This window comes from Dromiciops gliroides, chromosome 1 (genome assembly GCF_019393635.1).
Source record: "Dromiciops gliroides isolate mDroGli1 chromosome 1, mDroGli1.pri, whole genome shotgun sequence".
NCBI lineage: Eukaryota > Metazoa > Chordata > Mammalia > Microbiotheria > Microbiotheriidae > Dromiciops > Dromiciops gliroides.
The window spans coordinates 759,594,918-759,616,519 of NC_057861.1; the positions used below are offsets into that span (position 1 = coordinate 759,594,918).

General features: G+C 53.7%; 1 protein-coding gene across 3 annotated transcripts in view; it reads right to left on the reverse strand.

The window, feature by feature from the left end:
• Positions 1–1,122: 1,122 nt before the first annotated feature.
• The window catches only part of EEPD1 (endonuclease/exonuclease/phosphatase family domain containing 1), a 73,211-nt gene continuing 52,731 nt past the window's right edge, over positions 1,123–21,602 (reverse strand). The window contains exons 4-8 of one of the 3 annotated variants that reach the window (XM_043975858.1): positions 9,194–9,304; positions 7,853–7,987; positions 6,706–6,847; positions 4,340–4,534; positions 1,123–3,300 (exon numbers count right to left, since the gene is read on the reverse strand). In XM_043975858.1, coding sequence (XP_043831793.1) covers positions 3,098–3,300; positions 4,340–4,534; positions 6,706–6,847; positions 7,853–7,987; positions 9,194–9,304 — 786 coding nt within the window. In that variant the 3' untranslated portion in view covers positions 1,123–3,097. The remainder of the gene's footprint in view (positions 3,301–4,339; positions 4,535–6,705; positions 6,848–7,852; positions 7,988–9,193; positions 9,305–21,602) is intronic. The other 2 variants (XM_043975859.1, XM_043975860.1) reach the window with 2 other exon arrangements.

Here is a 21,602-nt window from a genome sequence, read left to right on the forward strand (position 1 = left end):
TACATTCTCTCCCACCCACATGCAGCTCACACGCGGAGACCAGATTTATCCGGGGCTGTATTTTTAGAATTCAGATGAGGAACATCCAAGGCATCTCTCCCTGAGTGGGAAGGGGAAACAATCCTAGTTCACTGCTCCACACCTCTCAGACAAGGTTTGCAAAACAAAGGGAACTCGGAGGGGCATCTCAGGAGGCAGCATGCCTGGTCCAGAACAGAGGATGAGCTGGGGAATCGGGGAGGGGGGGGGGTCATTGGCCAGGCAGCTGAGTCCAGGGCGCTGACCAACACCACCATCCCAGGGTGCTGTGGCATGCGTGTCGCTCCCCAGAAGGACGTTAATAGGTGGCACTTCATGTATGTCATCTCACTGAACCTTTCCAAACACTCTGGGCAGTAGGTGCTCCTCTTCCACCCATTTTACACATGAAGAAGCTGAGGCAGAGAGAAGTTAAAAGACTTCTCCAAGGTCACCCAGTTAGTAAGCATTTGAACTCGCTTTCCTGACTCATTCCCACCACTGCACCCCCAACCCCACCCCAATGGGCACAGCTGCCTAGAATGCCTATTGGAAATGCATGAAAGAGGTCCGGGCTGGGGGACGCCCTGGCCTTCTGGGCTAACTGGACCACTTCCGTCTCCCAGCTGCAGGCCTGGGACAAGCCTCTCGGAATCCTTTGTAGGCTCACTTCTTGCCCATTTTCCCTCCCCAGTTCTCTCTCTCAATTAGCCTGTGTTTACTTGTCTCCGACCACCCTTTATTGCCCAGTAAACAGTCTCTTTGAGGTCCGGCCCTGTCCCACCTTTGACAGTAGCCTTGGCACAGAGTACAAACTTAATAAATGCCGCAGCAGCCACAGCTGGACCTTGGGCCTGTGGCCGTGCTGACTAGAGCCTGGCTGAGCCAGACCCGGGAGTGCGGGTGTCGGGGCAGGGGAGGGGAGGGGCCCATTCACAAACGAGGCTGGGGGGAGGTTGAAAGTGTAGCAGGAGCCCATGGTGACCAAGCAGGGGGGCGGGGCAGCCCCAGGCAGAAATAAGGCCCCTGGGCTGGACCCCTCCCGGGGCTGTCTGGGGAAGTGACCGTGAAAAAAAAGCCAGAAATGGAGGGAGCCACAAGCAGCTTGTTCTGCTGAGGTTTATTTCAAGTCAAGTCAATCCAATAAGCGTTTATTCAGTGCCACCATCTGCACAACGTGGTGCTGGATGCAAGGGATACAGAACCAAAGATGCCTGCCCTCAGGGAGCTTGTGCTGTACTGCCGGATCAACAGCAACCTCTCTGTTTGCCGCCGATTGGAAGTGGGAGACAGGACTGGGGAGCCCCAGGAGGCTTCCCAGAGAGAGAGGCACCCAGGTGGGGCCATGAAGGTGAGGTGGGGGTGTGTGCCAGGCTGCTGGGGCAGCCATGGATGCAGGGATGGAATGTCCCGTTGCATGTTGGGCAGTCCAGGGCAGACGGGACATAGAACAGAGAACCACATCTGGGGGGAGTTTGGGGCTGGCTTGAAAAACAGGAAACCACCCCCCAAGGAAGATGGTGGCCGGTGTGGGAAGCACTGGAGAGAGGAGAAATCAGAGGTGGGGAGACCAAAGGAGAGGGTGGAGGAGGAGCATCTGGATCGAGGGGAGGAAACAGATGTGGAGGATGGACAAGGCTGGGAGTGAGGGGAGCGGAAGCGTCAAGGATGACTCCCAGGTTAGAACCTCGGGGCTGGGGAGGGCAGTGGCAGGCTCCTCCGAAATAAAGGAGTTTGACAAGAGGCTTTGGAGGGAGACAAAATGCCTACGGAACCCTAGGATATGCCCAGCAAGTGACTGGTGCTGCAGGTGGAGCTCGGGAGAGGTCAGGGCTGGAACTACCAGCATCTGGACTTGGTCTAGGGGAGTGAATGAAATCACGAAGATGTTACATGAGAAGAGATGGGAGCCTGGACAGCCAGGGGCGCAGCCCTGCTACAAGCCCGGGGGCTGGAGGGCAGGGGCGGCGAGTAAGGCCAGAGACAGTCCCCGGATTTAGCAGCTAGAAGGAGCCCAGCTTTGGGGGGGCGGTGGCTGGTGTGGGGTCAGAAGTCAGACTTCAAGGGATTCAGTAAGAAGGATGTTTGAAAGCTTCCCTCTGGATCCTGGCTATCCCCCTCCCCACCTCCTCTCTCTCCCCTTTCTTTTCTCTATGCCTCTGTCTGTCTGCTTTCCTCTTTTTCCCTCCCTCTCTTTCCTCTCCCCTTCTCTCTGTCTCTGTGTCTCTCTATCTCTCTCTCTCTCTCAGAAAGGAAGAGATATAGGGAGATAGCTTGAGAGGAGGGCAGAGGCAAGGAGCCTGCAGGTAAGGAGAAACAGAATGAACAGGAAAGTCAGCTTGGGAATGCTAGGACAGGGTGGGCCCTGGGGCCTAGGACCCGGCCGGTAAAGGAGCTGGCCTTGGCAAGGAGGAGGGCCGCCTCTTTCTTCCCGCCTGGTGCCAAGGAGGAGCAGAAGGGAGGGGTGCCTGGGAGCTTGTGAGGACGGGGCCCAGGACCGCCAACTTTTCTGCAGAGGAAGTGGTGAGGCCGGCAGTGTGCTAGAGCAGGAGGTGGGGAGGCCAGGCTCCCCCAACGTGGCCCCGACGCCGTGGAGAACATGGGACAGGCACAGTCGGCAGGATGGCCAGCTTCATGCTGCTCTGTTCGGCCCCCAGGAGCAGAGAAGGGCTGACCATCAATCGGTGGAGGATGAATGGCGCAGGTCAGAGATGGCGTTCAAGGGGACTGGATGTGCCACATTAAACTGTTCATCGGTAGGGCTAAGTCCAGGAACGTGGGAAAGGGAGGCCGGAGCCAGGGGATGAGGCGGGGGGAGGAGCCCTGGAGGTGGTCCTTGGAGTGGGCCTCCCAAGGCCCCCACCTCAGGAAGCCGGCCTCCATCGACAACCGCGACCAAGGGCATCTGTTTGTCCCTCTGCGTTTGGCCTGGAGCACCCACGGTACCCCCAGAGGAGCCATAGCTTCACGTGCAGGGGTGAGCAGCCTTCCGCGAGGATGCAGAGGAGGGAGGCGGGCACTGTGGGCTCAGGCAGAGTCACTTGCCCTCTCCCCTCCAGCCGCTGCTGAACAGGCACTGTCATCGCTCATGTTTACCGTGGGACTCGCTCTGCTCCAAGGACATGCCGCTGCCCCCTCGAGGGATGCCCTCCTTCTTGTTCCAGTCCTTGTCTGTGTAAAATTCCACCAGCACAGGGCAGTGGCTGGACGCCACGCCACCCCAGGACCAGTTATCTGGAATCCAGGGATTTGTGAGGCCTTCTCTGACCACTGCCCAGTGGCCTGTGGGAGGGAAAAAACACAAGATGTCAGGGTGAGCACGAGTCCGCTTCCAGCAACAGGTGGGCAGCGTGAGATGCCTGGGAGCAGCCTCTGAGAGCCTTGCGAAGAGTGGGTCAGAAGGGCCTGGGTTCAAGTTCTGCCTTGCTACCTGGGAGATATAGGACAAGGACTCCCTTGGCTAGCTGAGGGCATTGCCCTGGAGGGCCTCAGAGGTCCCCGCCAGCTCCAGACCGAGGATCCTGAGAGGGAACAGCTCCCAGCATTCTGGGGAGCCAGTGATCCTGGTTAACAGAACCACCCGGTTACTTGAGGTTAAACCATTTATTCAGTGAAACCGCCCAAAGCCATTGCAGGGGTTTTAACCCGGGGTCTGAAAACTTGGTTTTGTCTAGTTTGGGTGAATATTTTCAGGACCATATCGACCTGAGTGGCTTCCTGCTCTGTCCCCTGCGTGCACCTGCACGCGTCCTGCATACTCCCCAAGGGCCCCAGGCTTCACTAGACTGACCAGCCGGGGCCCCAGAACATGATGCCCCTCTGCTCTGGGCTCCGAGGAGCCGGGAGAAGATGCCGAGGACCCTGGCGGCTCCTTCGTCAGGAGCTACATCTGGGCTCCGGCCCTAGGTCAAATGTCCTAAAATAAAGGCCCATTGGTGCTCCCAGATGGCAGCTGGGGGAGTGCCTCCTCACGGCCCTTTTGGGGTCTCTGTGGACCAGCACTAGGTCACGTGCCCCTGGTGCAGTCTGTGGCCTCTGGTAATACCTAGAGGAAAACCCAGGGGGGACTTTTAAAAATTAGCCCCTGAGGGGCAGCTAGGTGGCACAGTGGATAGAGCACCAGCCTTGGATTCAGGAGGACCTGAGTTCAAATCCAAACTCAGACACTTAACACTTACTAGCTGTGTGACCCTGGGCAAGTCACTTAACCCCAATTGCCTCACCCCCCCCACCACCAAAAAAAAAATTAGCCCCTGGGCTTGGCCTGGGCCAGGGCTGCAGCTGACCTCCTCGAGAAAGGCCAGGCCTTTCCCCTCCTCACCTGTGAAAACCTTCTTCAGGCTTTTGCTGATCCAAATGTTGTCCAGGGACTTTGTGCCCTGAGGATTCTTGGTGCTGATGTCGGTGAAGGTGCTGCTAGGGACCAGCGGGTGGAATTTCTCTTTCCTCAAGATGTCATGGTCACTGCTGTCTGGCCCTTGGCCGAAGTCTCCCAGTATAACAAAGTCTTTTTCTCCTAGAAGAGAGGGAGGGAGAGAAAGGAGGAGGAGATGGGGAAGATGGGAGAGAGACAGAGAGGAAGGGAGGAAAATGGAGAGGGGAGAGAAAGGGAGGGAGAGGGGGTGGAGAGGGGGGAAGAGGGGAGAGAGAGAGATTGTGTGTGAGAGAGAGACACAGAGAGACAGAGAGACAGAGAGAGAAGGGGGAGAGAGAGAGAGATTGTGTGTGTGACAGAGACACAGAAAGACAGAGACAGAGAGAAGGGGAGGGGAGAAGACGGGAGGGGTGGGGGGAAAAGGAAGGGAGGGAGAAGCAGAAAGTATAATTAACATTTGACTTTTCCAAACAGCTTTAAGGTTTACAAAGCACTTGACAGAAACCACCTCCCTGTGCAGGAGGTGCACCCTTATTTCCCTCAGGCTCCAAGACTCCCCTAGAGACCATTAGCTACCAAGCTCAGCAGGGATGGGGCAGGTCAGTGGTGCCCATTCAGGGGTTGCTGTCGGGCTGTTGCCAGGGGTTGGTGCCCTAGGGAAGGACAGGGAGGCCCACACCTGCAGACCAGGTAAATGCCCCCTTCTCTCCCGGTCCTCTCATTCAGAAGCCTGGAGGTGCTGCGGGGGCATTACTGAGCTGGGCCAGGCCTCTTCTCCACCCATAGATGCTGATGGGGGACACCCCAGGCAGGGGCAGCGGCAGGACAGGCTGGAGAGGGGAGGCAAGGGCCAGGGAGGAGCCAATGCAGCCTGGTCGCCCCTGCGTGGAGTAGCCAGGGCTTTAATGTGGGGGTATGGAAGGAAACGCTGGAAGGACAAGTTAATAGTAAGACCGAAATAACAGCCTCCGGAATGTTCTCACGCCACACACTGACTGCAGCTCAATTAGTGAGATTGAACTATGTCGTGAGACACCGTGACACAATCGAGACGTGGGAAGCAAAAGCAGGATGGGCAGATCCCGGGGGTGTGGGAGTCGTTCCCTGGATGGGGCCTCCAGGAGCCCGGGGCCTGGACATGTGCCTGGGCTTGGCTCTCTCTGGGCCTCAGTGTCCTGTCTGTAAGATGAGGGGGGAGGGGCAGGCTGGATGGCCTCTGGACGCCCCCTGAGCTCTCCAAGCCTCCACCAGGAGCCTCAGCATCTCAGCAGGGCCTTCCAGTCCCCTTCCAGGGGTGGGGCTCTGAAGCCTGGCCTCCCCTCCTCAGCTGTTCTGGGGGCTCTGCAGCTGGGCTGGGCCTGGCCTAGGGGCTTGGGAGGGAGCAGCCCCAAAGGCCCAGCCTGGGCTAAGGAGGCTGGAGCGGCTCCTCTGGGCTCTGGGATTGACTGAGGGAAGCTCAGAATGACGGGCCCTGGTGCCCCAGAGGAGGTAGGTCCGACCTCCAGGCCGCACACTGCTTTGTTTCTTTTGAAGTTCAGGGCATGGGGGGCCCATCAACATTCCTCCTGGTCACTGTCTCTGCCCCCAGAAGCCTACTGAGGCCACCGTGCCTTGACCAGCCAGAGAGCTAGCATAGGAAGATGGAGCAGCAGCAATGCACCAAGGCCTCACTATCCCAGGAGGACAAGATGCCCAAGCCCAGCCTGGGCCTGTGGGGAGGCAGGGGGCATTGCCCTCTAGGGCAGAGGTTTGTGTTCTGGGTCCCTGGGGCAGTCAGTCAGTCAGTCAGTGGGACGAAGCCTAGGACCCCCTCCTTGGACCCAGGTTTTTAAATATATAAGATAAAATACGATTACAAAGGAAACAAATTATAGTGAAACATCCTAACTTTTTTCAAGGCTCCTGGGCCCCAGGTGAATCACTGATCCAGTGGGAAAGGCCCCCCTCGCAGGGAGCTTTGGGGCAAGCCCGTCTGAAGGCACCTGCCTTCAGGAAGCTTACAGTCTCCCAGGGCTGTGCGTCCAAGGTGCTTTGTGAGTGGCAGGTTCCGAATGCCATGGGGAGTCCAGCCCTGAATGCCCAGCACCCCTGGGAGCTGACTGTGTCCATCCTGCCTCCCACCCATGGGGACAATTCCTCAGAGAGTAGAGATTCTGATGGGATGAGTGAGATGGGAGGGCCAGGAATCCAGAGCAAGGATGCTCTTGGGGAATGGTCCCTGACAACACAGCTCACGAGGGGTGAGGATTTCCGGTAGAGGCGTGGGCCCTGCCACCCCTCATGTCGATGAGCCCCCCCTTCTGGCCCCCTACCTTTCAGCATGTCCTGCAGGGTCTGGGCAAAGGTGGACACTTTGTGGCTGTTGCTGGGCGTCTTGCCAGGATTCTCTCCCCCTGGGGGGCAGGCTGGGGCTGCCAGACACAGGTTCACCAGTGTGAGGTCATTTGCCCCAATCTAGATGGGAGGAAACACAACAGAAGGAAGAGGTTGGAGTGGGCACCACTGTTGGATGGACCAGCCCTGCCACCTCTTGGAGGTGTGAGGGAGGGGGATGAAAGCCAGCAGCCCCTTTAGGGGCTCCTGGCTGCTGGCAGCCCCCTCATCTGCTGGGGAGCAAGAGGGGCAGGAGGAAGGCCCTTCCTGGGTCTTGGGGCTGTTCAGCCTCAGGCAAAGCCCTCTGCCAGGAAAAACCAGGCTGGGTGAATATGGTTATTTGTTCTGGTTTGGACCCGTGGGTCCAAGCTGGGGCTGGGGCCTTCTGGTTGGAAACCCCCGCTCTGAAGATGAGAGCGCCTGCGCCCTGACTTGGAGTCAGAGAGAGCCACTGCCCAGGCTCACCCAGCCGGTCCCCCACCCATTAATTGGTCTGATCCACGGCCATGCAAGGAGTCGGCAGTGGAGCTGGGATTTGAAGCCGGCTCCTTTAGCCCCAAATCTGGTGTATTTGCCCCACTACCAAGCAGCTCCCCAGCCTCAGTTAGCCACCAGAGCCCAAAGTCTTGAGGTGCCACTCCTGAGGATCCCAGAGCTGGGGCGGGGTGGGGGGGGGGTCCTAAGCAGGGATCCGTCGACTTGTTTTTTAAATCTCCTGATGATGGTATTCCCTCTAATCGGCTCCCTCTGTGTTCCCGTGTGCTGGATTTTACATGTGTAAAAACACGGTTCTGAACAGGGGTCCAGAAGCTCCCTTGACTGCCTGCCAAAGGGGCCCTGGGGAGGCCTGACCTAGTGCGAGAGGGGATAGTCTTAGAGGCCATCGACCCAGCCCCCAATTTTATAGATGGGGAAACTGAGGCCCAGGCAGGGAAGGGACTGGATAAAAGCAGGATTAGAACCCAGGTCCCCCAAATGCCAGTACAGCGGTCTTCCACTGGACCACGCTGCTCCAGACGGAACCTTCCTTACATACTACACACATGTGCACACGAGTACACACATGAAAACATGCCAAAAGCATACCTTAAAGTGCGCAACATAGGGGTTGGGGTTCAAGTGCTTCCCATTGCTGTTGACCTGAGGGCCCTCCTGGAGTCCAGCATCCATGAGCTCTATCCCTGCAGCAGTATCCCAAAGGAATCCCAGGTAAGGCCCACCCTGTCAGGAAAGAGCACGCAGCTGAGAGAGCGGCCCTCATCTTCGGAGCCGGCAGACCAAGGATCAGGGCTGGGTTTGAATGCCGCCGTGGCCGCTTAATAGGCAGCTGACCCAAGTCAGCCACTAAGCTCTGAGCCTCAGTTTCCCCTCATCTGCAGAGATCACAACCACCTGCAGCACTGATCTCACAAGCTGTTGGGAGGCTGAGGGGGTGAGGCTGGGAAGCCCCTGGAAAAGGCGTCAGGGAAGGTTCTTTTATCTATCTGGACGTGGGTGAGTCAGCGGTATCTGCAGGATACTCAGGGTATCAACACTCTTTTGCTTAGGCCAGAGGTCTGCACCGACAGAGCTCTGCTTCTCACCCACTAATGAACAAACAGCAGAGGCTTAGGGGAACCAACGGGAGGGGACCCGGCGGAGAGACAGGAGAACGGGGCTCAAATTCCACTTCCACCTCATCCTGGATGTGTGACCATGGACCAGTCATTTCACTTCTCTGAGACTCAGTTCCCCCATCTGTAAAATGGGGGGTCATGATAGTGCCTGCCTCACTATGGTTGTTGTAAAGATCAAATGATTGTGAGAATTATTAGTAAGATCGCCCTTCTTTCCTAGACCTTCCTTCTACCCCCACTCAAGGGCTAAGTGCTAGAAAGTAAGATTTGTCTGGGTCAAAGCAGACCCAAGCTAACAAAGGACGATTTGGTTTGTAAAGCACACTAGCACATAGTCGGTGCTACGGAAGCGTCAGCATCATCATTGACATTTATATAGCACTTGCTATTTGAGGTCACATGTCCACGGTGCTTGTGATTATTATCAATATAGCTAATAGCTACATAGGGCTTATAAGAATTACTACTAGAGCTAACATGTATATAGCCCTTGGTATGTGCCCAGCACTGGGCCAAGGGCTTTACGAATATTGCATCACTCGATCCTCACAACCACCCCACAAGGTAGGTGTTATCATGATCCCCATTCCTCAGATAAGGAAACTGAGGCAAATAGAAGTTTAGTGGCTTGCCTAGGGTCACACAGCTAGTAAGTGTCTGAGGCAGGATTTGAACTCAGGTGTTCCCGATTTTACTCCCACCCATCTATACACTGCATAATGTGAGTCCGTTTCAAATTTTAAATGCCTCTGGTGAGAGCAAGGACCCCTGGGACCCTCACACAGGGGAAGGCACTTCCTAAAGGACATACCTGAGGGAGCTGGCTGGGGGGTTTCACGGAGACAACGCCTCTCCAGGATCCACGGGGGCCCTTCCACTTCCGAATGTTGGGCAGGGTGGGCTGGTTAAGCTCCGTACAAAACTGCAAAGACAGGTCACGATTCTGCTCAAGGGCCTGAAGGGGCAGTGTGGACATGGGAAGTAACCAAGAGCCTGACCACCAGGGGGCACCAGAGAGTGCACCGGCTCTGGCTCCGATCACTAGGCAGCCCAGCAGAGTCTGGATTTCTCAAGTTAGTTTCCTTTCCCATTAACCTCAGTGGCCCGGCTGAGGCTCATGGAGCCTTTAGGATGCCCACGGGCTGCAAGCCTCCATTCGGGTGAGGAAAGGGAAGAGTATGGAGATGGGGCACCCGACAGGCAACTGCAGCTCGGTGCCCTGGCACCACATGCCCCCCGCCCCGGCTGCCACGTCAGAAACCAGACCAGCATCACCTATGGGAAAACACGCCCAGCGAAAGGGGAAACCGTTAGTCCAGGGCCCCTGTGGCGGCATCTTGGCTAGAACCGTTCAGTCTGCTGCCAAAATATCAGCCAATATACAATGAATCAATGGTGCCTGCTACGTGTCAGGCACGGAACGAAGTGCCGGGGTTACAAAGAAAGGCAAAAGACAGTGCCTGCCCTCGAGGAGCTGATAGTCTAACCGAGGAGACAACAAGCGCACAAACAGATACAAAGCAGAGGAGATGATGGAAAGAGAGAAGGCACTGGGATTGAGGGGCCGGGGAAGGCTGCCTGGGGGGTGGGGGTGGGGGGTTAGGTAGGACTTCAAGGAAGCCAGGGAGGTCAGTGGTCGGAGCTGAGGAGGGAGAGTGTTCCAGGCTTGGGGGACACTAGAGAGAAGGCCCAGGGCAGAGAGATGGAGGGCCTCGTTCTTGGAAGAGCCAGGAAGTGGGGTCCCTGCATTGAAGAAGACGTGTCAGGGTGTGAGATGGACTGGGAAGGGAGGAGGGGGCGAGATGATGAAAGGCTTTGAATGCCAAACAGAAGATTTTGTCATTGATGCCGGAGGCACTGGGGAGCCACTGGAGTTTGAGCAGGGGGGGATGGCGGGGGCTGCCCTTCAGTCTTCCTCTCCTAAAACCGGCAGGTTGCGGGGCTCCATGAGATGGACAGAAGCAGGTACAACGAAGGTCCATGGGAGACCAGACGGGTGGCCACCACTTCCCAGCAGGTTTCCCTTTGTGCATTCCCATGCACACTCCTACTCAGGGAGGGCCGTCGCACAAGAATCCCCTCCATGGCTGCTCCCAGGCAGTCTGATTGGGTAGCTAGGTCCAGCCATGTGAAGGCACTTGCCTACGGTCACCCAGCTAGTAAATGTCTGAGGCAGGATTCTAACCCAGGTCTTGTGACCAAGTCCAGCCCTCCATGGGCTGGGCGGCCACCTGTGTCATTGCTATCACCTGTCATCATGCAGGGGACACCCCTGGGCTGATCCCCACTGCCCCCCTGCAGAGACAGAGAGAAGCCAGAAGGGAAAGCCCATCCAAGTGGGGATTGGACGCCCCCAATACTACCCAAGGATTCTCCTCACGTGGAATCGGGGTATCATTGGCCTGGCCCTGGGAACACTCGCCAGTCTGGCAGCTACAGAAACCTTGACGCTGGGATGGGCTGGATCACTAGTGGAGGTTGTTTGGCTTCTAAATATCTGGGTAAGGACCTGCTCAATACAAAGACACTCTGGATACCCTGGCTTTTACCAGGGCACCATCCTTTCCCCAGATCTGGCTGAGTAGTCATGGTGATCAGGGCTCCAGGAACAGTTCTGGGTGATGACTCATATAGATGGCTGCAGGTCCCCAGTGCCTCTCGGTGCACTCAGGAACCTTGGGAGCAGAAAGAAACTGGCAGCTTTGTGTGCCAGAACTATATGCTATTTCCTGGGATATTGTGGTTGTTCCCAGGTGCTGCCCTTCCCCAAAGGACTGTGCTTTTTCTCCAAGGATGACTCACTGTTCTCCTGGGTGATTAAGATGAGTGGCATTTGGGGAGTCCTGAATTCTGTCCTACAATTGCTGTTCACAGTCATGGGTCTGAAAGGCCTCCTCTCTCAGCTTCACAGGTAAAACTGGTGCTCTTCAAAGTCTATAAAGACTAAGGACACAGACGAACATGAAGGCTGAGTTTTAGACCCTGGGTAAGAAATTGTGTGGTTAAAGAAAGATGACCGTCCAATTTTACCTCACACAACTGGGCTCCCTGGCTTGCAAAGTGTCTTGGTTCCCAGGTGTGTGGGATTGGGAAAATCTAGCCTCAATCATTTTATATTTGGGGGGAGGGGGGTATGGGGGAGATAAGAATACAAGAAACTGGGCTCCAGGACAGAGACTTCCTCAAGCCAAATCTTCCCAACCAAAGTCAAAGCTCTGACCATTTTCTCTACTTTCCACTTTTTTTTTTTTTGGTGGGGCAATAAGGGTTAAGTGACTTGCTCAGGGTCACACAGCTAGTAAGTGTCAAATGTCTGAGATCAGATTTGAACTCAGGTCCTCCTGAATTCAGAGCAAGTGCTCTATCCACTGCGCCACCTAGCTGCCCTACTTTCCACTTTTTAAGGAAAATACAAAAGAGTTCATAAATGTCCCAGATTTTTTGTCCTAATAATCTGCACGGAGGGGGGAAAGCATTGAGATCCCGCCCACCTGAGAGCCTGGCCCAATTGTTACTGAGGAAATCTCAAAGAAGATGAAACTCAATAGGGCTCAAAAGGCCCGCACCTGCTTCCCAGGTGCAAGGTGAGTTTTAATGTCTGCGAGGCACCTGATTCACAACTGCCCTGAGAAGCGGGACTTGGGCATTATTATCTCCATTATGCATGGAGAAAGTGGAGGTGCAGACCAGTCATATGACTTTGGAACCCAGGCCAAGCCCAACAGCCATCCCACCAGAAGCGGCAGGTCCCTCTTTCATGAAAGCAAAAGACAGTCCCTGTCCTCAGGGTGCTTCCAGTCCAAAGTGAACCATGAGAATATCAGAATAGATCACTGCTCACTGTATCCTGTCCTGTACAGGCTGCTTCCATGGGGCCTTGTGGGTTGGGTATTGGCAGGGGGCCGCAGCAATTGAGGTGGGGGCCTGAGGGAGAAAACTCTGGCTGCCTCAGAACAGGAAGGGGGAAGTGTGGGGAGAGGGAGGAGAAGAAAAGGGGAGAGAAGACGGGCAGGTGAGCTGGGGAGGAGGCGGGGAGGGTGAGTGGAGGAGAGCTGAGTCCTAAGAACCTTTTCCTCCCCCGCTCTGATCCTAGCTGTAATCATCGTGTGAACCTCGGGCACAGGATTAAGTTCCTGCAGGCTTTTGTGCTGAACCCCCTTCCAGCCCCAGCTTTCCCAGAGATCCTCCCCCCCACCCCAAGCTCCCTGCCAAGAAGCCTGGCCTCCAGGGAGGGGGCTTGGCTCAAAAGGGGAAGGCCAGGGGAGGGCAGGGGGGGGAGACCTCTTGCTGCCCCATCCTTGGAATACAGATACTATAGACTAACCCTGGGCGCCCCCCCCAGCCTCTACCCATAATGGTGGGGCGGGGCTAGATTCAGAGTCAGAGGACCTGGTGACCTTTGATGTCACTTCATCTCTGACTCAGTTTCCTCTTCTGTAAAATGGGGGTGGGACTCTGTTCACCATGACCTCGCTGCTTCACCTCCACTCACTTCCCAGCTGCTTACAAGGGGCTTCCTGAACCTCCTGTCTCCAAGGTGACCACCAATCCAGGGGTCTTTCACAGTCCTCCTTTCCACTCTCTCTTCCACTGCTCTCGGTAACTCAGTCTCCCCCTTTTCCTGCCTTTCCAGGCCCTTGCTGTTCATCTACCTCTTCCTGAGCACTCTGGCCTGGCCCCTTTGCTCTTCTCTCAGCACTCCCTCCCTTGGTGACCCCATCAGCCGCCTTGGGTTCATTTAACACCTCCCTGCTACTGATGACCTATTCTGAATATCCAGCCCTAGTTCAGAGTTCCTGACCTATGCCCCTAGGAGAGCAAGGCTGCTCCCTCTATCTTCCCTGCCCTGCAGACAGCCATGCATCCTAAGGCCTCCTGGGCCTTGCCGTCCACGCCGCTGCAGCACACCCTGGACCTCTTGCCTTCCTATCTGCCCACAGCAGAGTCCTCCCCTGAGCTCGGAGAGGAGCCTCTGTTTCTCTTTGTATCCCCAGCACACAGTCAGTGCTTCACGAATGCTTTTTCATTCACCCACCCATCCATCCAGCGTCCTGTCAGCAGCATGTCTACAATGGCCTCACCATCCTTCCCCCTAACCCCACTCCATCTCCAAGCTTCCCATCCTCGCAGTCACCTAAAGTCACACACTTGGAGAGGACCACAATTCTTCCCTGGTTCGATTAGTCCCCTTCTCTCTGCCCCCTCAAACACCAGCCTAGTTCAGGCCCTCTTACCTCCAGCTTCTAGGAAGAGGCTCCCCCCTTGACAGGTCAGGCTCTCTCCACATCCCTCTTCTTCATGTAGTTTATATTAACAACCCAAGGGGTCTTCTTGCTGTGGCTCATATTCCATCTCCCATCACCACACCTTTGCACTGGCCATCCCCCATGCCTGGAATGCCCTCTCTCTGCCCCCACCCACTGCAGAGTTCCTGGATTCCTTCAGGACTCAGCTCCAATGTCACATCCCACCTGAGCCTTCCCCCCATGTCCCCCTCGGCCCCTCGCCTTGTCAGAAATTGCTTTATGTTTCCTAAGCATATACTTTGTATTGCTTTATCTGTGTGCCCCTACCCACCCATCCCAATAGAATGTTAGCCCCTTGAGAGCAAGGATTGTGGTGTTTGGGGTTTTTTTATTTTAAAGCTATCACATTTGTTGTTTTTCAGTCCTGTCAGAGGCTTCTGTGACCACATTTGGGTTTTCTTGGCAGAGATACTGCAGTGGTTTGCCATTTCCTTCTCCAGCTCATTTTACAGGTGAGGAAACTGAGGCAAACAGAGTTAAGTGACTTGACCAAGGTCATATAGCTGGTAATTGAGGTCGGATTTGAACTCCGGTCTTTCTGACTCCAGGCCAGGTGTTCTATTCACTATAGCGCCACCTAGCGCCGCCAAAGTTACAATATAGTAGATGCTTAATAAATGCTTCTTCCCTTCCCTTCTCCTGCCTTCATAAATACTTTGAATGAATGAATACTTCCTCAGTGTTTCTATAGATTCCCTATCATCCCCCTCTCTGCTCCCGGGGTAAGGATCGGCCGTGGAATGGGTTCTCCCCAATGGGGATCAGAAAGAGTGTGGGGGGGACTCTCCATCCCTGTTCGAATACTCCTATCACACAAAGCAGACACAGCCTCCACATGCCCGTTAATTATTAGCTGCTCCTCCCAGGGGGCCAATCCACTCTGCAGACCCGATCACACCAGGATCACCTCCTGGCAAAGGGCACTTTTCCAAAACAGGTCAGAGATGAAGGTAAAAAGGTGATGACAAAAACTCCCTCCAACCACCATGAAAAGGATGAGTAAAAGACAAAGATGTGCAAAGGGCCAAGGTGACAGAGACCAGGGCTTGGAGAAGCCAAGGATGTCCCCATTCCTGAACCTCCCTGAGGGTGGAGAGGACCAGGGTGGGGCAGCCAGACTCAGGGACAATGGGGTCCTGGGGGGAGGGGAGGCCGGAAGGGGCCTTCAAAGACATTTGGTCCAACACCCTCATTACATAGATGAATAAACCGCAGTCACATCTTCCCCAGGATCACCTCCCTTCATTCTTACGAAGACCCGAGTCCTGTGTTCTTCACTGGGCTCCCCTCGCATATCTCTGGATATCTCCCTCGTGTATCCCTGGCCTCCTGGTCTCCTACACACACACACACACACACACACACACACACACACACACACACACACACACACACACACACACACTTCTCCTAACGACAACTGATCAAGGACTCAGTACCATCTTGGCCTAGGGTGAGGGGGGCTGATGGGGAGGCAAGGAGGTGCCAGGAAATGAGAGGCAGCCCAAGGGAGAAGGAAACGAAAGCTTGAGGAGGTTCTAGATGCAAAAGAAAATAGATTCTGAGCAGAATCCAAGAAGCTGCCCGTGTTGCTGGGTCCTGTTTGCTCCCCCACCCCTGCTCTGGTCAGAAAGCCACAAAGACCCACCTCCCAGGTGGGGAGCTTGACCTAAGGCTCCTTGGCCCCTCCTCTAACAGCTGGAGTCACAGGGGGTGTCCTGGGATGAGGAGGAGCCTTTGTATCACATGAGTTAAGCTGATCTAAGAGGGTGGAGATGGAAGAGAAGAGAGCGCGGCTTCCCCACCTCCCCCAACCACGGCAGCCCCAAAAGCCAGGACACCGGGGCTTGCAGGCCAGCGAGAGGCTGGGACAGGGATTCGCCAGGCCCAGTCTTTAATCCCTGCCTATTCTTCTCCCTTTTTCAGGTCAAACCACAGAGATCAGATTGTCCCCCTCTGCCTGCCCATCCAGGGTGGAAGGGCCTGTAAGTACTCCCTCCTACCCGAGAACCTGGTGAGACAAGCCACAAAACGGATGATTCATGGCGAGCCCTACTGTGCCCAAGGGGGGAGTTTGAGCCCCCTTTGGTGCGACTTCATTCTGCCCTTGCCCTTGGCTGGGGAGAGGGAAGGTGGCCAAAGGCTGCAGAACCCTTTGACTGGGGATAGTGAGATAAAAAGTGACAGTGCCCTCAGGGGGTTTACTAACAGCTCTGGGACGTTACAGCACGATGAGGGTGAAGGAGAGGCATCACCCAGTGGTTGGGGGAGATCCCAGGAAGGTGGGACCACTTCTAGCTAGGAGTAGGAGAAGAAATCAAGGAAGACAACCTGGAGCATCTGAGCTGGGTGAGGAAGGAGAAAGGGAAGCCTGTGGGGAGCTTGGAGAGGTTTCAGGAACAAACCAAGCATCTCGGAGCAGAGGGGAGGGACTGGGGGACAAGCGCTGGGCAAAGTCTTCCATCTTATCCAAGAAGCCTGACTCAATGTCTTGCAACATTCAGAGAACACATATAGAGATGGAAGCAGCGAACGCTAGAAGCCAGCATGGGTTCGTTCATCAGCACCACCGTGCCACACTAACCTCGTGGCCTTTTTGGACAGGACTACCAGCCTGCAAGTGGAGACGAGCCCCATGGAATTCACACGCCTGCACTGCAGCAAGGCTTAAGGAAGCTTCTCGTAGTTTAAGGGACAGATTCAGAGCTTGCGGCTCCTTGGAAACTTGCCTGACCATAATGGATTGATGCCTTTGACACAGCCCCTGTTCTGGGTCCCTTTTATCCTAATCGCAGGCACGAGTGAGGGGCTGCTTGCCTTGTGAGCCAAGAACCAAGGTCCCTCATTCCCCTTCCTTCCAGGCCCTTAGCTGCGGCCGTGGGCCTCTGGCATGGGGCACAACCAGGACCACCAGGACCTGGCTCTCACTGCGCTCCCAATAATCTCCACCGCACAAGTGGCTCTGTGTCAGGTTGCTTTTTGGAGCAAATCTTGGTATAAAGAATCGGATGATGTCAGGATGCCTTGGAAGACAGAGGGCTCTGGGCGGCAGGTTGGTTGGCCCCACTTTAGCCCTGGGAGTCCTGCATTCTGGCTTCTCCTGCCTCTGGTTTTCTTACCTGTGGCAGATAAATTATCAGAAACTAAGCAAGGCATGCTGGAGTCCATAACGTCTGTGACAAAAATGTACAGTGACAGGAAAGTTGACCGGCCGGCCGGTCTGATCAAGGAGCGCTTGTGGCGGCCGAGCAGAAGCATTGGGTGTTTACCTCCAAGCCAAGGGGCTGGGAGAGCTGCAAAAGATAGTAAGGCACTCTCACCCCGCCTCCCACTGTTCCACAGGGAAATGGGAGCCAACTTTAAAAGGCGAGAACGATTAAGGACAGAAATAGCTGCAGAGAAACGGTCACTGTTCACTAGCTAGCCAGGTGGCCCAATGGGTAGAAAGTCAGGAAGACTGCAGTTCAAATCCAGTCCCAGACACTTAATAGCCAGATCCCGAGAAACTCGTTTAACTGCTTCTGCCTGCCTCAGTTTCTTCATCTGTAAAGTGGGGATAATAATAACAGCATCCGCTTCTCAGGTTTGTCGTAAGGATCCAATGTACGATGCTTTGCAAACCTTAGTGTTATAGAAACACGAGCTCTTATAATAATGATTGTGCTCAAGAAATCCCTAGTTTTGGAATTCTCTCCTGTTTGTGGGGGAGGGGTCCCCCCACATTGCTCCTTGTCTTCACGAGAGTGATTAATCATTACCTTTAAATGCCTGCTGAGAAACGGAGGACACAGATTGTGAGCTGCGTGAGGGCAAGGACTATCTTTTGCCTCTTTTTGTATCTGCAGCCCTTAGCACAATGCCTGTGATGCCCACCACCTGTGTGATGCTGGGCCTTGGACTCTGGGCCCCTGAGGACGATTTGTGTTCTGGAGCAAGGCGCCCCAGGACTAGCTTCCTAGCAACTCCACAGGACTGGTGGCGCAGCGGGGACCCCAGGATTCACATAGGGCAAACAGCAGAAGGGCCTTCGGAGCCCCAGAGGCATGGAACCAGCCAGGCTAAGTTCTGAAATCTTTGGAGGAAAGGCGCCAACATTTCTAACAACACCGCTCCTCCAGGGAATGCTAGACCCTCCCAAGTCACCTACTCCAACCCCCAGAGGAGGCCCTGGGACGCAGAGGGGCTTCCATGCCACGTGATGACCCCGAAGAACATTCTTCGCAGCATGGGGAAACATCTAAATGGCACGGTTAGAGTTTTCCAAACCTTCCTGGCAAAGCTCACGTTCAAGACAAACGATAATAGCGAGATATTTGGGACAGGGGCCTTAAATGGCAGCAGAAAGCGCCTTTCCCCCTTCATAACTACACCATCCCCCTCAGCAGCCAAGCCTTGCCCCCACCAGCTGCACCAGGGGAGGGGTGTTCCTCGGCTGCCTGGCCCCCATGATGCTCATGGCTTCCCTGAAAGAGGAGGGACAACCTGACCTGGCACGGAATTTCTGCTGCCCCCGTGCCCTGCTCACCTCAGGAGAGGAAGTGTCAGGCCCTGGAGCCCCAGGGATGAGGCCTCTGACACAGGGCCAAGCTAGCAGGCTGGCACTTGTGTGGGGTGTGGGAATCTGGATTCAGAACCCTCTGGGACACCCCCAGCCCCTGGGCCTCCGGGACATCCCAAATTTCAATTTCTTGTCCGACAGCACACACGCTGCTGCCCCATCAGGGGACACAGAATCAGAGGTTTATACCTGATTGTGACCTCAGTATCTTTACACACAAGGAAACTGAGGAGAAGGGATTTGCCCAAGGTCCCACAGGCTTTAAGGGGCAATGCAGGATTTGAACCCAGATCCTCTGATTCTCAGTCCAGCCCTCCAGGGTACTACAGTGCCTCCCTTCTAAAACAGCACCTGGCAGCTTTCTGGTCCTGTTGTGATTTCACCCGGCTCATTTGCTGTTTCATGATTGGACTTGCTGCTCTCTTCTTTTTAATAAGATTAGCTAAAGGTTTATGAATTTTATTAGTCCAGTCAAAGAAACAGCCCTTAGTTTTATTGATCATTTCTGTGGTTTTTGTTTCCAACTTATCTATTTCCACTCTAATGTTTGATATCTCCTCTTTTTTCTTTGTTGGCTTTATAATTTTTAAAAATGCATATTCATTTCATTAATCCACCTTTTCTTTATTGTGTTAAAGTATGATTGTAGGGATATGATTTTCCCCTGAGCGCTGCTTTAGCTGCAACCCAGAAATTTTGGTTTCACCAACTATCATTTTCTTTTACATAATTATTATTGCTTTTATAATTTGTTCTTTGACCCACTTGTTACTTTGGAGATATAAGAATGAAATCCTTTTGGATCTTTTGTCTTTTGCTTGTGATCCCTGAACCAATGAATATTTTTATTGTGTAATGATCTGTAAAGGTTATATTTACTATTTCTGCCTTTTCACATTAGTTTGCAATATCTCTGTGCCCTGATACAGGGTCAATTTTTTCAAAAGTTGCATTTACTGCTAAGAATTACATACATACACACACAATATCTTTTTTTTTCAGTCCCATTTAGAAAATACCACAAGTCATTTAGCTGTAGTTTCTCCAGGAATTTGCTCAGCTCCATATTTTCCCTTTTGTTTATCTTTCTGTTAGACTCATCCAGAATGGAGAGAGGGATACTGAAGTCTCCTGTTGCTCTTGTGTTACTATCTATGTCTGCTTGTAGCTCAGATAATGTTTCCTTTACGAATTTGGATGCAAAGGCATTTGGGGCAACTAAGTTTGTTACTGATATATATTGGCTTGTTGTCTGGATCCTTTTTAGCATAACATAATTTCCTTGTTTATCCCTTTTTATTTTCTGAATGTTTCTTTTTGCTTTGTCAAATAGTATTTTTGCAACTCTTGATTTTAGGAATTCACTTGATTCATAGAAAGTTTTTTTTTCCTATCATCTTAGTTTTATTTTGTATATCTTTGTTTTTAAAATGTGTTTCTTGTAAGCAACAGATTGTAAATTTTGCTTATTTTTATCCAATCTGTAGCCTTTTTCATTTTATTGTTTGTTTGGGTTTGGGTTTTTTTTGTCTTTTTAAAGAAGTTTTCCTTTTTCTGTGCCCTTTTTGGGCCACATTTCCATCTGGTACGACTGTCTTCACTGTTGATTTATCTGCTTATGTTCAATGTCTCTGAGTTTTCTTGTTCCTAGGATCTTTGGTCATTTCAGTATCTTTTCTCTCCCCCCTTATTTTCCCCTGTTGCTCACTTTTCTGCCTCCCTTCCATCCCTTTCCCTCGGGGCTGGATCTCAGATTCTCATCTGGGATTGGGTTGGTTTGCAAGTCTGTGGGTAGATCTTGGGTGGGAGGGGTTCCTGGGTGAGCTGTTGCAGTCTAAGGTGCTGGGCTCAGGGTACACATCAATTCATGTTTTGTTTTCAACCTTTTTGGGGGTTCTGGGTGTACAAGACTAAGGAGATGCCTGAAGCAGCCTCGTTTTTCCGCACACAGTTTCTGTTTAGGAGAGGTCTGGAAAAATGTCTAGTCTTTCACCTCACTGGTCACATCTCCCCTGCAGCTTTCCATGGAAATGTGCTCTTACTCCAGGAAAATGGAGTCAGCCAAGTAGGCAGCTGCTAAGGCTGCAGCCCACAGAGAGACCAGGGACACTTTCTAATATTACTTTTCCTAAATGTACTTATGCCCACCAGAATGGTGCATGGCATACAGCAGGTGCTTAATAAATCCAGGCTCTATCTCCTCCCTATTTAATTCCTACCCACCTCCTATCATAACCTCTGAATGTCTTTTTTGGTGAGCTCAGATCTAGGTTTTCAGGCAAAGCTCACAACCTCTGGGGGCAGAAGCTTCCAGGGAGTCATTTTATTCAGGAGGGGAGTGGGGAGGGAGCCTGCCAAGCCTTGACCCTTGCTCACCTTCCCACTGTCCCCTCCCCATCCTGGAACAACTACTGGCCAGTTTTCACTTTTTCATTAGTCCTGAGCAAAACTGACCAGAAGAATATCCCAGTCACTGACTCCAAGGTCCGTGCTCCCTTCTCTACAAACTCTTGCTAAAAAAAGATGGAGGAGTCGGGATCCCCCTGATGAGTTTACTGTTTTCTGGCTATAGAGAAAGGACTCAACCCGGCCAAGCAGAACACCGCCCCAGGCTCTCCTCCAACATGCACCAGCAGAGAGAGCTGACAACCATCTAAGTACTGCCGGACACCAAGATGAGCCGAGGAATGAGAGCTGGCCATCCCCGCCCCCCCAGGGGCTGCTGGAGCCACAGGGTACCCCTTCTGAAGGAGCTCAGCTATGGGGGAAAGAGTCCCAGGTTTGGAGGCTAAGGACCTGGGTTCGAATCCCAGCTCAGATGCTTTGTGTCACACTTAGATGCCCCCTCAGAGCCCCAGGTCAGACCAGAGCACTTGGCACACAGTAGGCACTAAATAAATGCTTATTTCCTCCCCAGTTCCCTCATTTACAAAAGAATGGCGTGATCTCATGTACAAACACAGAGAAGGAACCAACCCCACACTCAAGGGGCTCACACTCCAGGATTGAGGGAGTCATTCACCCATCCCACTCATGCTTCTGTCCACCTGTGTGTCAGGCCTGGAGAGATGCTGCATGTGGCGGCAGAGCTGGACCCACCCACCACTGAAGGGAAGGGAAGAGCAAGCTGGGAATCACCCTGGGGGCAGCTTCTCCAGAAACAAAGACCCTCCTTATTAACACTTCTGCTTCAGGGGTCCTGGCACTGCCATGAGTTGTGGGATGCCCCAGCCATGAGAGTCATCCAAAAGGCAATGGAGAGGCATGAGAAGGGCAGGACCCCCGATGTGGGGAAGCCAGATGAGGGATGACTGACTCTTGGTCCAGGGGCTCCACCGGTATCCACACAGCTGTGA